Source organism: Pseudophryne corroboree, chromosome 4 (assembly GCF_028390025.1).
Source record: "Pseudophryne corroboree isolate aPseCor3 chromosome 4, aPseCor3.hap2, whole genome shotgun sequence".
In the NCBI taxonomy this organism is placed as follows: domain Eukaryota; kingdom Metazoa; phylum Chordata; class Amphibia; order Anura; family Myobatrachidae; genus Pseudophryne; species Pseudophryne corroboree.
In genome coordinates, this window is record NC_086447.1 from 227,214,933 (window position 1) to 227,227,459 (window position 12,527).

At 44.5% G+C, this 12,527-nt stretch overlaps 1 protein-coding gene across 2 annotated transcripts in view; it reads left to right on the plus strand.

Moving 5' to 3' along the window:
• HPS3 (HPS3 biogenesis of lysosomal organelles complex 2 subunit 1) overlaps positions 1-12,527 on the plus strand; it is a 113,858-nt gene that overhangs the window by 66,802 nt on the left and 34,529 nt on the right. For both annotated transcript variants that reach the window (XM_063915954.1, XM_063915955.1), the window contains one exon: positions 1,528-1,713. In XM_063915954.1, coding sequence (XP_063772024.1) covers positions 1,528-1,713 — 186 coding nt within the window. The remainder of the gene's footprint in view (positions 1-1,527; positions 1,714-12,527) is intronic.

Here is a 12,527-nt window from a genome sequence, read left to right on the forward strand (position 1 = left end):
GTTCACTACCCTCCAAAGGTTTGATACATTTCCCCTGAATGAGCTAGATACAACTGCTGAAGGGTAAAATATGCTTTTGCATGCTAGCAACTTTTTAGTAATTACCTTCTGTTTATCTATAAGGAGTTATTGTTGCCATGAATGCAAATCTCTGGTTTTCATAATGTAATTGCATTTGTGCACATTTGGCAGTGTTAGTAATTGCCATCTGAGAGTTTACATTTGTGAGATCCCTGACCGTTGTGGAAGTGACTATAGAGTCTATGTTATGAAGTCCGTTCCTAGAGTATTTATCCTCCCATACTCCATATACACATAAGTGCCATTAATATTTCCTTTTAAAAAAAAAGTTCCATAAAAATGTGTAAAACAATTAAGGTCACATTGATTTCTGATATTCATGTTAAAGTTTATAGAAATCTCTTGGAAACCAGCATTCATACATTTGATAACCCTTTTTCAGCACCACATCAGGCTATATGTAACAGCCAGCAAGTTGCAGGCAGCCGCAAGATTTCGGCGATTTAGCCGCTCTGATTAAAGCATTAATATTTTAAAAGGCAAAACCAGGTTGTTTTTTAAATTCTGTTTTAAATCAATCTGTAAAAGCTGATGGTGATTGGCTGCTTTTGACAATTCTTAGCATAATAAATACCCCTTTTACACCGCACAAATAACCCGGTATCGACCAGGCATATTGCCGGGTCGACACGGGTCAGCGCGCGGTGTGAAAGGGGCATAGCCGAAATCCCGGATCGCCTGACCCGGCAATTCAACCCGGGAATAAAGCGGTGTTATACCCGGGTTGAATGCCAGGTCAGTAGCTGCGTAAACGGGCTCCCGGGTACCCGTTTACTACAGCATGGGGAGGCGGCGCGGAGATGATCTCATCTCCCAGCGCCGCCTCCACCTCCGCCCCTGCTGCCATGGCAACCTGCCCGGCATATTGCCGGGTTGGGAAGTCTGCAGCAGCGGCCAATTCCGGATCCCACCTGGGAAGGACACGTTTTCAATTCCCGGGTGGGATCCAGCATTGGCAGTGTGAAAGGGGTATTAATCTCACCCATGATATGTGTGTGGCTAGATTGAACAGCTTTGAAAACACACTGTTTAGTAAATATACTATGAGTGGAAGACTAGTGGTCTGCATTCACTATACTGACTTCAAACACTGGTCACATTGCCATTATGTGTTGTTAGTTTGCTGTGCCCAGCCTATTATTGAAATCTGTTATGTGAGCACTGGTAGTGCAGTCTTCTAAGTGATCTGGTCAACCTAATTTTGAAGTCCGTTTTCTCTGCGACATATGGTACCTTGGGGCAGATGTATTAAGCCTGGAGAAGGCATAAGGAAGTGATAAAGCAGTGATAAGTGCAAGGTGATAAACGCACCAGCCAATCCGCTCCTGTTAATTTACATATTGGAGCTGATTGGCTAATTGGTTAATACATCTGCCCCCTTGTCTGTAGTGCAACAGACTATAAGTACATATACTAAGTCATTATCTATGCTGATTCTTCCTGCAGATGCTGGTGCTGTGTGGTTTTCTGGATGAGCCAAGGCTGGTTATGAGGCGTAGAAATGGAGAGATTATACCAACAGAGATGGCTTTTCACTTCCGAGATACTCGGCCTGGACTTCTAGTAGCTGTAGTGGTGTCTCTTCACGAAAACAGTAAAATGAATCTGAAAGAAGCAGAGCTGTTCTTTAAGGTTAATCTGATTTGCTTTCCCTCATTTAAATGCAGTGCTACGTTTTCCTCACTATGAATTTTCCACATTAACATATTGATGGGCAGGACTTAATGCTTTAAATATGGTTGTCATTGCATGATTCTCCCAGACTCACAGCTCGGATAAGTATATATAATATATTTCTGAATATATTATTGTCTCTAATTCTGGAAAGCAGTCTTGAGTTCCTGTGCTTCATTTCCCAAGCCTTTGTTTTTGTCTCCTGCACCCGACGGGTTGGATATGTGTGACCGGCGTTTGGGATCCCGCTGGTCACTATACCGACGCTGGGATTCTGGGGTTTAGAATGGTGGGGGTGGGGCGAGCACAATGAAGCCCCTTGTGGGCTCACTGCACTCGCCATGCTGCAGGCACGGTGGTAAACTGCGCTCACAACAGGTTCTATTCCCACTCTATGGGTATCGTGGGAATAATCCCTGTTAATCGGCATGCCAACTGTTGGGATTTTGAGGGGGCGGGATGCAGGCGTCGGTATTGTGACCGGCGGTCACATAACTGCATCCCCACCCGACTTATGTCTTTCCTGGTTGTTGTTTTGTCTCCTGCACCCGACTTAAGCTGCATACACACTAGACGACGTCGCTCTATGAGCGACATCATCTAGTGTTTCCCCGCCCGGGCGGTCGGTGGTCGCCCGTGCACACTGAGCGATATGACCGTTCATATCACTCAGTGACGTCACGCAGTCCAGATTGAGCATGCATACACTGCCAACACCGAGGGTTGTTAACGACCTGCGGTGCAGCGCATCGGCCACCGTAGCCAGCATACACACTTGCCGAGAAAGTGAACAACCTCGCTTATGAAGGGAGAGAATGAGCGACGTTGTTCATTTTATCGGCAAGTGTGTATGCATCTTTATGTCTTTCCTGGTTTATGTATTTTCATCTAGTAAGGTAGCTGTTTCATACCAAAAATGTTTTACTTTTTGAATCTCTTCATTGTGCTGTAAATATAAGCCAAACAACCTGTGTCTAAGGTACAGATGTGTCCTCGTCCATCTTGCCGCATTACACCACGCAGCAGGAGATGCCTGGCGTGAGTGAGCTGACAGGTCCTGTGCAGCTCTGTTAGCGTTGGGCATCTTTTGATGCTGAAAATGTGTCTTATTCGCAACAAAAGGTGAATAACACGCATAAGCAGACTGCTGTTTAAAATGAAATGCGGCATGCCTATATTCTGTGTGCGTCTGCGGCTGTATCTGCATATGATTTGCTTTGTTAGTGTTTTCTAGATACAGCCGCAGTCGCGCACAGAATATAGGCATGCACATATTTTATTCAGCTGTCTGTTTGTGTGTCTTATTAGCATTGCGTTGTGAATAAGACACTTTCTGCAACAGTAGAAGCAAAAAGATGCCTGATGTACCAAGAGGGGCTGTTTGGCAGGACTGCAGCAAAGCTGTATGAGGACACATATGTAGTAACTGAACTGGAACCATCTCCTCACACCAAGTATTTAACTTAACGGTTCTATTCATTCTAAGTGATATTGGTTGTATAATTATTTTTAGGTCTAGTTCTAGATAAAGTAGCCACTGCTTTTGGGGTATCTGGATAGTAGATAGACCGTACATAGACAGGCGAAAGGTTCGATACTAGATGGTTGACAGGGTTAAATGGTCGACAAATAAATGGTCAACATGGACATGAAAGTGGTCGACACAGAAAAGATTGACATATGATTTTTAAGGTTAGGTTTAGAGTTAGGGTTAAGCACTTGTCGGATGGTTAGGGTTAGGCACTTGTCGGAGGGTTAGGATTAGGCACTTGTCAGAGGGTTAGGGTTAGGCACTTGTCGGAGGGTTAGGGTTAGGCACTTGTCGGATGGTTAGGGTTAGGCACTTGTCGGAGGGTTAGGGTTAGGCACTTGTCGGAGGGTTAGGGTTAGGCACTTGTCGGAGAGTTAGGGTTAGGCACTTGTCGGATGGTTAGGGTTAGGCACTTGGAGGGTTAGGGTTAGGCACTTGGAGGGTTAGGGTTAGGCACTTGTCGGAGGGTTAGGCACTTGTCGGAGGGTTAGGGTTAGGCACTTGTCGGAGGGTTAGGGTTAGGCACTTGTCGGATGGTTAGGGTTAGGCACTTGTCGGATGGTTAGGGTTAGGCACTTGTCGGAGAGTTAGGGTTAGGCACTTGTCGGATGGTTAGGGTTAGGCACTTGGAGGGTTAGGGTTAGGCACTTGTCGGAGGGTTAGGGTTAGGCACTTGTCGGAGGGTTAGGCACTTGTCGGAGGGTTAGGGTTAGGCACTTGTCTTAGGGTTAGGCACTTGTCGGATGGTTAGGGTTAGGCACTTGTCGGAGAGTTAGGGTTAGGCACTTGTCGGATGGTTAGGGTTAGGCACTTGGAGGGTTAGGGTTAGGCACTTGTCGGAGGGTTAGGGTTAGGCACTTGTCGGAGGGTTAGGCACTTGTCGGAGGGTTAGGGTTAGGCACTTGTCTTAGGGTTAGGCACTTGTCGGATGGTTAGGGTGAGGCACTTGTCGGAGGGTTAGGATTAGGCACTTGTCGGAGGGTTAGGGGTAAATTAACATGAAAATACCCACATGTCGACATTTTTTGTGTTCACCATTTGCACGTCAACCTTTTGACCCCATCTTCCTATTGCCTATCAACCATCTGGTATTGACCTTTGACTGCATATCTACAATATGTACTGCACTGTCTATCCTTCAATCCTCATCCCCTTTAGGTAACACAGAAATATACACTGTTAATTTTGTCAGTGTTTCCTGCTCATTTTTAAGCCTGCTGCCTCATTGGTGTTTCATTACAGAAATGCCCTATTACATGGAGTGTCACTACATATGAAGACCTCTATTTTACTCTTTTCAATAAAGTCATACTGCCCCTCAGGCTTTGTGTGGTGCAGAGGGTCACCATAATTCCTTGCAGGGAAACCTGATTCAGCATCATAGGCTCTCCCCACCTTGGTTGTACAAGTGATGCTGAGCATGTCAGTTGTCTGCCAGCCTTCTGGTTTTCATACCAGGGGGGTGGGCACACACAAAGCTATTCAGTTTATAAGGGAATCCTTATCTAAATATGTTGGTGGTTCTTTATACTTAGCAGTTGCCTAACTAACAGCCATACTAGGCTACACCTCTTCATTAATCAATAGCTGATGGAAAAATACTGTGGTGTTAAGTGTTTGGTATTGCATCCTGCACTAGTCATGCTATATTAGACAATAAACTAAATAGAATTCTCTTGTGCTCAAAATTTGGTCTAAGGTCTAAAAGAGTGGTGGACAAGTATATATGGATATTTCTAAGATGACAAAGGAATAAGATGATGTAATGTAGTTTGCTCATAAAAAAGGGGCATACAATAATACACCTACTTACTAACTAAACCAGACAGTCAGCAGCTGAACACTTTTTTGTTTTATTAACAGTATCTGTTCTCTGCTAACCATATACAAATGTGACACTTATTCTACTCACATCAGTTTAGCTCTTGTTAAGATGGCGAGTGGACTTTGTGAAGGTTTGATTCTTTGTAGTAACTGTGCTTATTAGCTAAAGATCGAGAACAACACAATGTCCTTTGTTCCTTCCAACATGTATGACTTTGATATGGAAAAGTGAACTCTAGTTCTTGTGAAAATTGATACTCTTTCTGTAAATATTAAGTGCAAAATGGATAAATCAACATGTCAACTTAATTAACTGGTAATTTCTCCGGCAGGGTCCACAGGATAACATTGGGATATGATGAAGCGACAGCGGATTTGCACCAGTCGGTCAAAGCTTTTTGACCTCCCAGCAGGCAATGGGCCCGTCCATATATCCCTGCCTCCTGGCTCAGGCAAATCAGTTTTTTTTTTTTGGTGCTGCAGGAGCCGGACCATGGTCAGAGGGCTGCTGGTTTTTAGTGGCCCTAAGCTTTCTTATTTTATTTTTAAAGTCTTACTATTTTTTCTTGAGTGATCTTTCTAAAAAGCGTCTTATACGTACCTTAGAAAGAGTCGCTCCACCAACTCTCTGCCGGGTCGCGACAACGCTTACCCACGAGTACAGTGCTGTTTTAGCGGGCGTCTGTGTCGCATATACTAGCAGGTCCAATAGACGTTACCAGGCTGTGGCCGGAGCACAGGGAGAAGGTAAGGCATCGGTTCTGCTTAGAAGGGGAATACGGACACATCTGCACTGCTTTGGGAGGAGACTACCAAACAGTCGCTGACGCGGCTGCCACCTCGGGTGCACCAGCGCTAGGCCTTAGGGATCAGAGGCTCCAGGAATGGTATGAGGCCGCGATTCCTAGGGTTGATGTCAGCAGTGGGGAGTCAGACGCTCTCCTGGTTGCCCCTCCCCGTTTCATGACCAGTTTCCACCGAGTCTCCCGCCATGAACTGTTTCCCGCTTCAGTCTCAGATGCTGTACACGAAGGGGACCCAGTTGCAGCATAGGCGGCTGTGTGACGGGTGCGTCTGTGTTCACTATAAGTTCATGGAGCGGCAGTGTACACTAGTAGCATCTGGATCCACTCAGAAGTTCGCAGACGTATTGTTCCCTGTCTCCCTCTATCCTTCTTTACTGAGTTTGGGTAATACAGCACTAAGTCTCTCTCTACATTTTTGAGTATGAATAGTTAGATAAGTGCCTATTGCATATGAGTCTGTATACTATTAATTTTTCTTTCGCTATGCATCTGAATATGGTAGATCTGTTTAAACATGATTCAGTAGTATGTTCTCCTGCATACTTGAAATGTAGTTGTAGTTGATGATGTGCTCATATTGCTTAATATACTAATGTATAACGTGACTGACTGCTAGTGTGATTGCTGACTTTACTATATATTCTGTCAGTTTTTTCCTATTCCGATCCTCAATGCTGGTGCATGGGCAGGGTCGGATTGTAGGTCACTTTAAAAAGCTTAAAGTGATTACAGTCACAAATTGTGTAGTACACTGTGGAAGTGTTGCTTATTTATCATGTCTAAGAGCGGCGAGGAAGATACTCTCACAGCAACACCAACACTCATATCATGTTTGTCTTGCAAAGCTGTGTTAACCCCTCAGATCTGGTTCAGGATGGTTTGTCTGCAAATTGTTTTAGTTTTCACCAGGGTCTCTTGAAAAATACAAGGCAGATTCAGGTGCAAGTTGATCCACCTTGGGCTATGTTTGCACAGACATTATCCAGTATAACTGAACGGATAATTCCTCCAACTCCTGTACCAGGGATAGGTTACACGATTAACCCTTACATGCAGCTTCCCACCTGTGGTTAATCACTTCCAGCAGCAGCCTCTCAAAAGAAACAGGCTGATAAGCCAGTGGTAAGTAAATCTTCATCCTCACAGGCTACACGTTTCAGATGAGGATTCATCGGAGGATGAAAGCTCAATAAACTCTGCTTCAGCATACGAAGAGGAGGAGGAAGGTCTCAGGTCAGTGGATATAGCTGAGTTAATTAAAGCAATGAAAGCCATCCTTTCCTTAGAGGATTCAGCAGAGCCTGTGTTAAAAACCAAGGCACCTGTGTTTAAACATCCAAAAACAGTTAAGACTGAGTTTCCAGGGTCAGATCAGCTGACGGATATCATGGAAGAGGCTTGGGTTGCGCCCAATAATAAGTTTAGAATTCCTAAGAAATGGAATTTCAATTATCCTCTTCCAGCTGGGGATTGTTTAAAAAGGGAGGTGGCTCCTAAAGTAGATACGCATGTGATTTGATTAGTGCGAAAATCTACATTACCTTTGCCTTCAAAATCAATAAATAATGTCACGGATAGGAGAGTGGATGGTTTTTAAAAAATTTTTTTCCCTGTCTGGGGCAGTCATAAGGCTAGCCATGGCTTCAGCTTGGATGGCAAAGGCAGTGGCTGCCTGGGCTGATGCATTGGAGGGGTATATTTCAATAGCATCTAGAGAGCAAAAATCCCATATAGCACATATAAAACAGGCTGCAATGTTCTTGGAAGAAGAAGCAGCATTGAATATGGGTACTATTGCCTCCAGGGCATCAGCTTCAACTATCGCTGCTCGCAGAGCAGTTTGGCTACGTACGTGGAAAGCTGATTCAGAATCTAAGAAGGTTTTGGAATCTTTGCCTTTTTCTGGAGATACTCTTTTTGGTAAAGAATTGACGGATATTTTGGAGTCAGAAGCAGACTCCAAGAAGGTAAAGTTTCCTTCCAAATACAATTTCAAACCTAAAGTTCTGGCTTTTCGGCCCTTTCGGTCTCAAGGAAAAGCTAAAGGAAAATGTGATGGCAGGTAGTCCCAATACAACAAGTCTGGTAAGACTAAAAAGCATTGGGCTACCAGAGGACCGTGTGGTAAAACAAATAATAAGCCATCAGCCTGATGGTGCAGGCCTCCACCTGGGGGTTCCCAGGGTGGGGGGCCGACTTCTTCAGTTTGCACAGATCTGGCAGCACTCAACAACAGATGCTTGGGTGCAGAAAGTGGTATCTCTAGGTTATGCATTTGCCTTCAAGAAGCACCCTCCTCGAAGGTTTTTTTGTACTAACCCGTCTCGGGTAGAGACGAAGGCCAGGGCTTTGCAAGAGTCAGTTCAGAACTTGCTTCAGTCAGCAGTAGTCATTCCAGTTCCTCCTGTGCAACGGGGACAGAGTTTTTACTCCAACCTGTTTCTAGTTCAGAAACCAAATGGGTCATTTCGGCCCATTCTCAGTCTCAAAGTGCTGAACAAGTACAGTTGGGTACCTCATTTTCATATGGAAACTTTATGTTCCGTCATTTTGGCCGTGGAGCCAGGGGATTATATGGTATCCCTGGATATACAGGATGCTTACCTACATGTTCCTGTGGCACTGTCCCATCAGTGCTTTCTGAGGTTCGCTATTCTCCAACAGCATTTTCAGTTCCTGGCCCTACCTTTTGGGTTAGCCACATCCCCCAGAGTATTTACCAAGATTATGGTGGTATGGCAGCTTATCTCCGCCAGCAGGGGATAAGAATTTTTCGATACCTCGACAATCTTTTTTAATCCTGGCACAGTCGCAGGAATTGCTCTTATGTCATCTGCAACAGACAATAACGTGTCTGCAAAGGCACGGGTGGCTCATAAATTGGGCAAAATCGTGTCTGGTTCCATCACAGTAGATGACTCACTTGTGGGCTGTAGTGGATTCAAGTCTTCAGAGATTAAGGTTACCTCTGAACACGATATCCAAGGTTCAGTCAAGGATTCAGGACTTGTTACACAGTCAAAAGGTATCCATTCACGCAGCAATGCGTGTGATGGGATTGATGGTGTCAACGTTCGACATGGTGGAGTATGCACAGTTCCACTCGAGGCCTCTGCAGCATCTGATTCTTGCCAAATGGAATGGGTTGCATCAGATGATAAAAATGCAGACTATGGTTCTTACGAAAGAAGTAAGAAGGTCATTAGCCTGGTGGCTACAGACATCCCATCTGGACAAGGGGAGACCCTTTTGGATATCGGATTGGGAAATTCTGACAACAGATGCCAGTCTCCAGGGCTTGGGAGCAGTGTCAGGAAAGTTGTGTTTCCTGGGGAAATGGACCTAGGAAGAAGTTTGCCTGCCAATAAACATGTTGGAACTTCGGGCCATCTACATGGCACCGATTCAGGGTAAGGACATTCTTCGGGGAAAACCAGTTCAGATCCGCTCGGACAATGCGACGGCAGTAGCGTACTTCAACTATCGGGGAGGAACCCGCAGCTGAAAAGCGATGAAGGAGGTAAGTCGCATACTACAGTGGGCAGAACTTCATCATCCAGCCTTGTCCGCAGTGTTCGTTCTGGGAGTCCTAAACTGGGAAGCGGATTTTCTCAGTTGACATCCCATTCAGCGAATGGGCTCTATACCCGGAGGTCTTCCAGACCCTAGTAGACAAGTGGGGGTTGCCAGAGATCGATCTCATGGCGTCCCATTAGAACAACAAAGTTCTCGCATACGGGTCAAGTACAAGGGATCCCAGAGCGATCTTCGTGGATGCCCTGTCAGTGAGATGGGACTTTCATCTGGCTTATGTGGTTCCTCCAATCGCCCTATTACCCAGGGTGGTGAGAAAGATAAAGCAAGGAAAGGGTGCTGTGATACTAGTAGCTCCGGCTTGAACCAGAAGGCATTGGTACACATATCTGCAGAGAATGTCGATGGATGCCCCACTCCTGCTCCCTCAACGTCCAGATCTACTGATGCAGGGTCTTTGTTATCACAGACATCTGGATCAACTGTCTTTGACGGCGTGGCTCTTGAAACCTCTATCCTGAAGTCAAGAGGATTCTCACAACAGGTAATTCAAACATTGCTCAGAGCATGGAAACCTTCCTCAGCTCGCATTTATCACCGAATATGGCAAACCTATATTCATTGGTGCAGTGAACGGAAAATGGACCCTTATGCTGCTTTCACATCGCAAACCCTGCTTTTAAAACGTTTCTTAAAACGGGTCTGAGCAGTTAAACCCCCTTCACATCGCATGTTGTAACTGGTATATTACCATTTCATTACCGTTTTGGTACCTTTCACACTGAACCCGTTTCACCCATAGAAAACAGTGGTTGTCATTGTAAATGGACTTTTCTGGCCCACACATTATTAATAATTACTAATTAATTATTTATTAATAATTTGGCTAGTCGTACGATGGAACCCAGCAGCTTCAAGCATCTTTACCATGTTTTTGTAGATTACTGCATCCTTCACTGTCCCAGTGATTTGTCTACATATTTCTTCATCCCCTCTGATCCTAAGCAGCTCCCTAACATCCTCATCACTCCAATTTGCCATTTTAAACTGTATTCTGTATAATAAAATGCTTCTTCACTCTCATGTGTTTCCTCCAGTTTTTTTCCTGCTTCTGCCTGGTGACATCACACATGGAGACAGCCTATCATCTTCTGTGGCTTGGAAATACCGTTTCTGAGCCTTTCACACTGCACAATGAAACGGATCTGAACCGTGTAGGACCCTGCTTTTTAACCGTTTCAAAATACCGGTATTTTGAAAACGGTAAATTCAAGGTGGCCCTTTCACACCGCAGCTAGAACCGTTTTGGAAGGCTTAAAAATCGGCAATTTACCTGGTTAAAGCTGCGGTGTGAAAGGGGTATAAGTCTTTCAGAGTTTCCAGGGTCTTAGCATTCCTTTAGGCAGGAATGGATAAAGGTTTGAAGGTGGCTTCTTTGAGAGTGCAAGTGTCAGCATTAACTGGTTCCAAAAGAAAATTGCCAACTTACAGGATTAAAGATGTGCGTTCTTTTTTCCAGGGAATGCTGCGCATTCAACTTCCTTTTGTTCCTCCTACAGTGCCTTGAGACTTGAAGGGCCTTTAGGACTAAATTTAAGTTGCCCCATTTGAACCACTTAATAAAGTGGATCTTAAATGGTTGACAGCTAAAGTTCTCTTTCTACTGGCCATGTCGTCCGCTAGAAGATTATCCGATTTAAGTGCATTGTCCTGTCGTTCCCCATTTCTGATTTTTTTTTATCCAGATAAAGCAGTTCTCATGACTAGATCTGCGTATCATCCCAAGGTCGTGTCTAAATACCACCTTAACAAAGAAATTGTAGTTCCTGCTTTCCAGGTACCGGGCCTTTCTGCGGGAGATGCATCGTTGGACGTGGTCCGTGCCTTAAGGATCTACGTGGATCGTACCAGTGCTATCAGAAAGACAGATTCTCTATTCATTCTCTACGGATTTCACAAGAGAGGATGGCCTGCTGATAAGCAGACACTGGCAAGGTGGCTTCGGATGATGATTTCAGAAGCATATTCTCAAGCTGATCTCCCTGTATCGGGTAATGTCTCTGCTCACTTTACTCGTAAGGTAGGTCCATCATGGGCAGAACAACGTGGTGCTTCGGCTGTCATGACTACTAGGCTTCCCTGTGTGTGCGTATGCAGGAAGTACATGAAATTAGGTTATACGGAGGCCAGAAGGAGTATATAAAGACTTATTGTCTCTCAAAGGTAAGATGCTGGAATCCAGGGAGATCAGACAAACACATGTAAATGCAGGTAACAGACACTTGAATGGCAAGATACCGGATCACGTATTGCATTAACTGTCTTGAACACAGGTGAAGACAAGTGCAGATTATAGCATCTGAGGACTAGATTACTGGATAATAGTTACATAGTTAATGAGGTTGAAAAGAAGCAAAATGCCCATCGGGTTCAACCTGTAATCTGTTTTAAGTCGAGTTCATTATAATGTCTCAATTGAAATAATGTTTTATGTTTAGTTATCAACTCTAAATCATGTTCCTCCCAGATTAAAAATGACAATATTTTAAATGCTATAACCTTGGATATCTTTTTCAGTCAGAAATGTATCCAATCCATTTTTAAATGCATATATAGAGTCCGCCATTACCACCTTCACTGGCAGGGAATTCCAGATCCTTATTGCCCTAACAGTGAAGAACCCTTTCCTATGTTGCGTATGGAATGTTCTCTTCTCTAGCCTCAGCGAGTGACCTCGCGTCTTATACAGTTATTTTAATAAACAATTGCTCTGATAACTCTTTGTAATTTCCCTTTATATATTTGAAGATATTGATAATGTCTCCTCTTGTAAATTGACAGTCACTGGTAAGAGCAGTATTGCAACAGGCAGATACATAGACTGAGTAACTGGAGCCAGGTAAGGTGAATACAGCTGTGCTTGAATTCAGGTGATGTATGCAAATGAAACCGTAGCAGGATGAGGACTTGTCAGGATGCACCAGGATAGGGTTGCGGTCGCTAGGTCGACATGCACTAGGTCGACGGGGTGCATAGGTCGACAGGTTCAGTATGTCATCAGGTCAAAAGGTCGACAT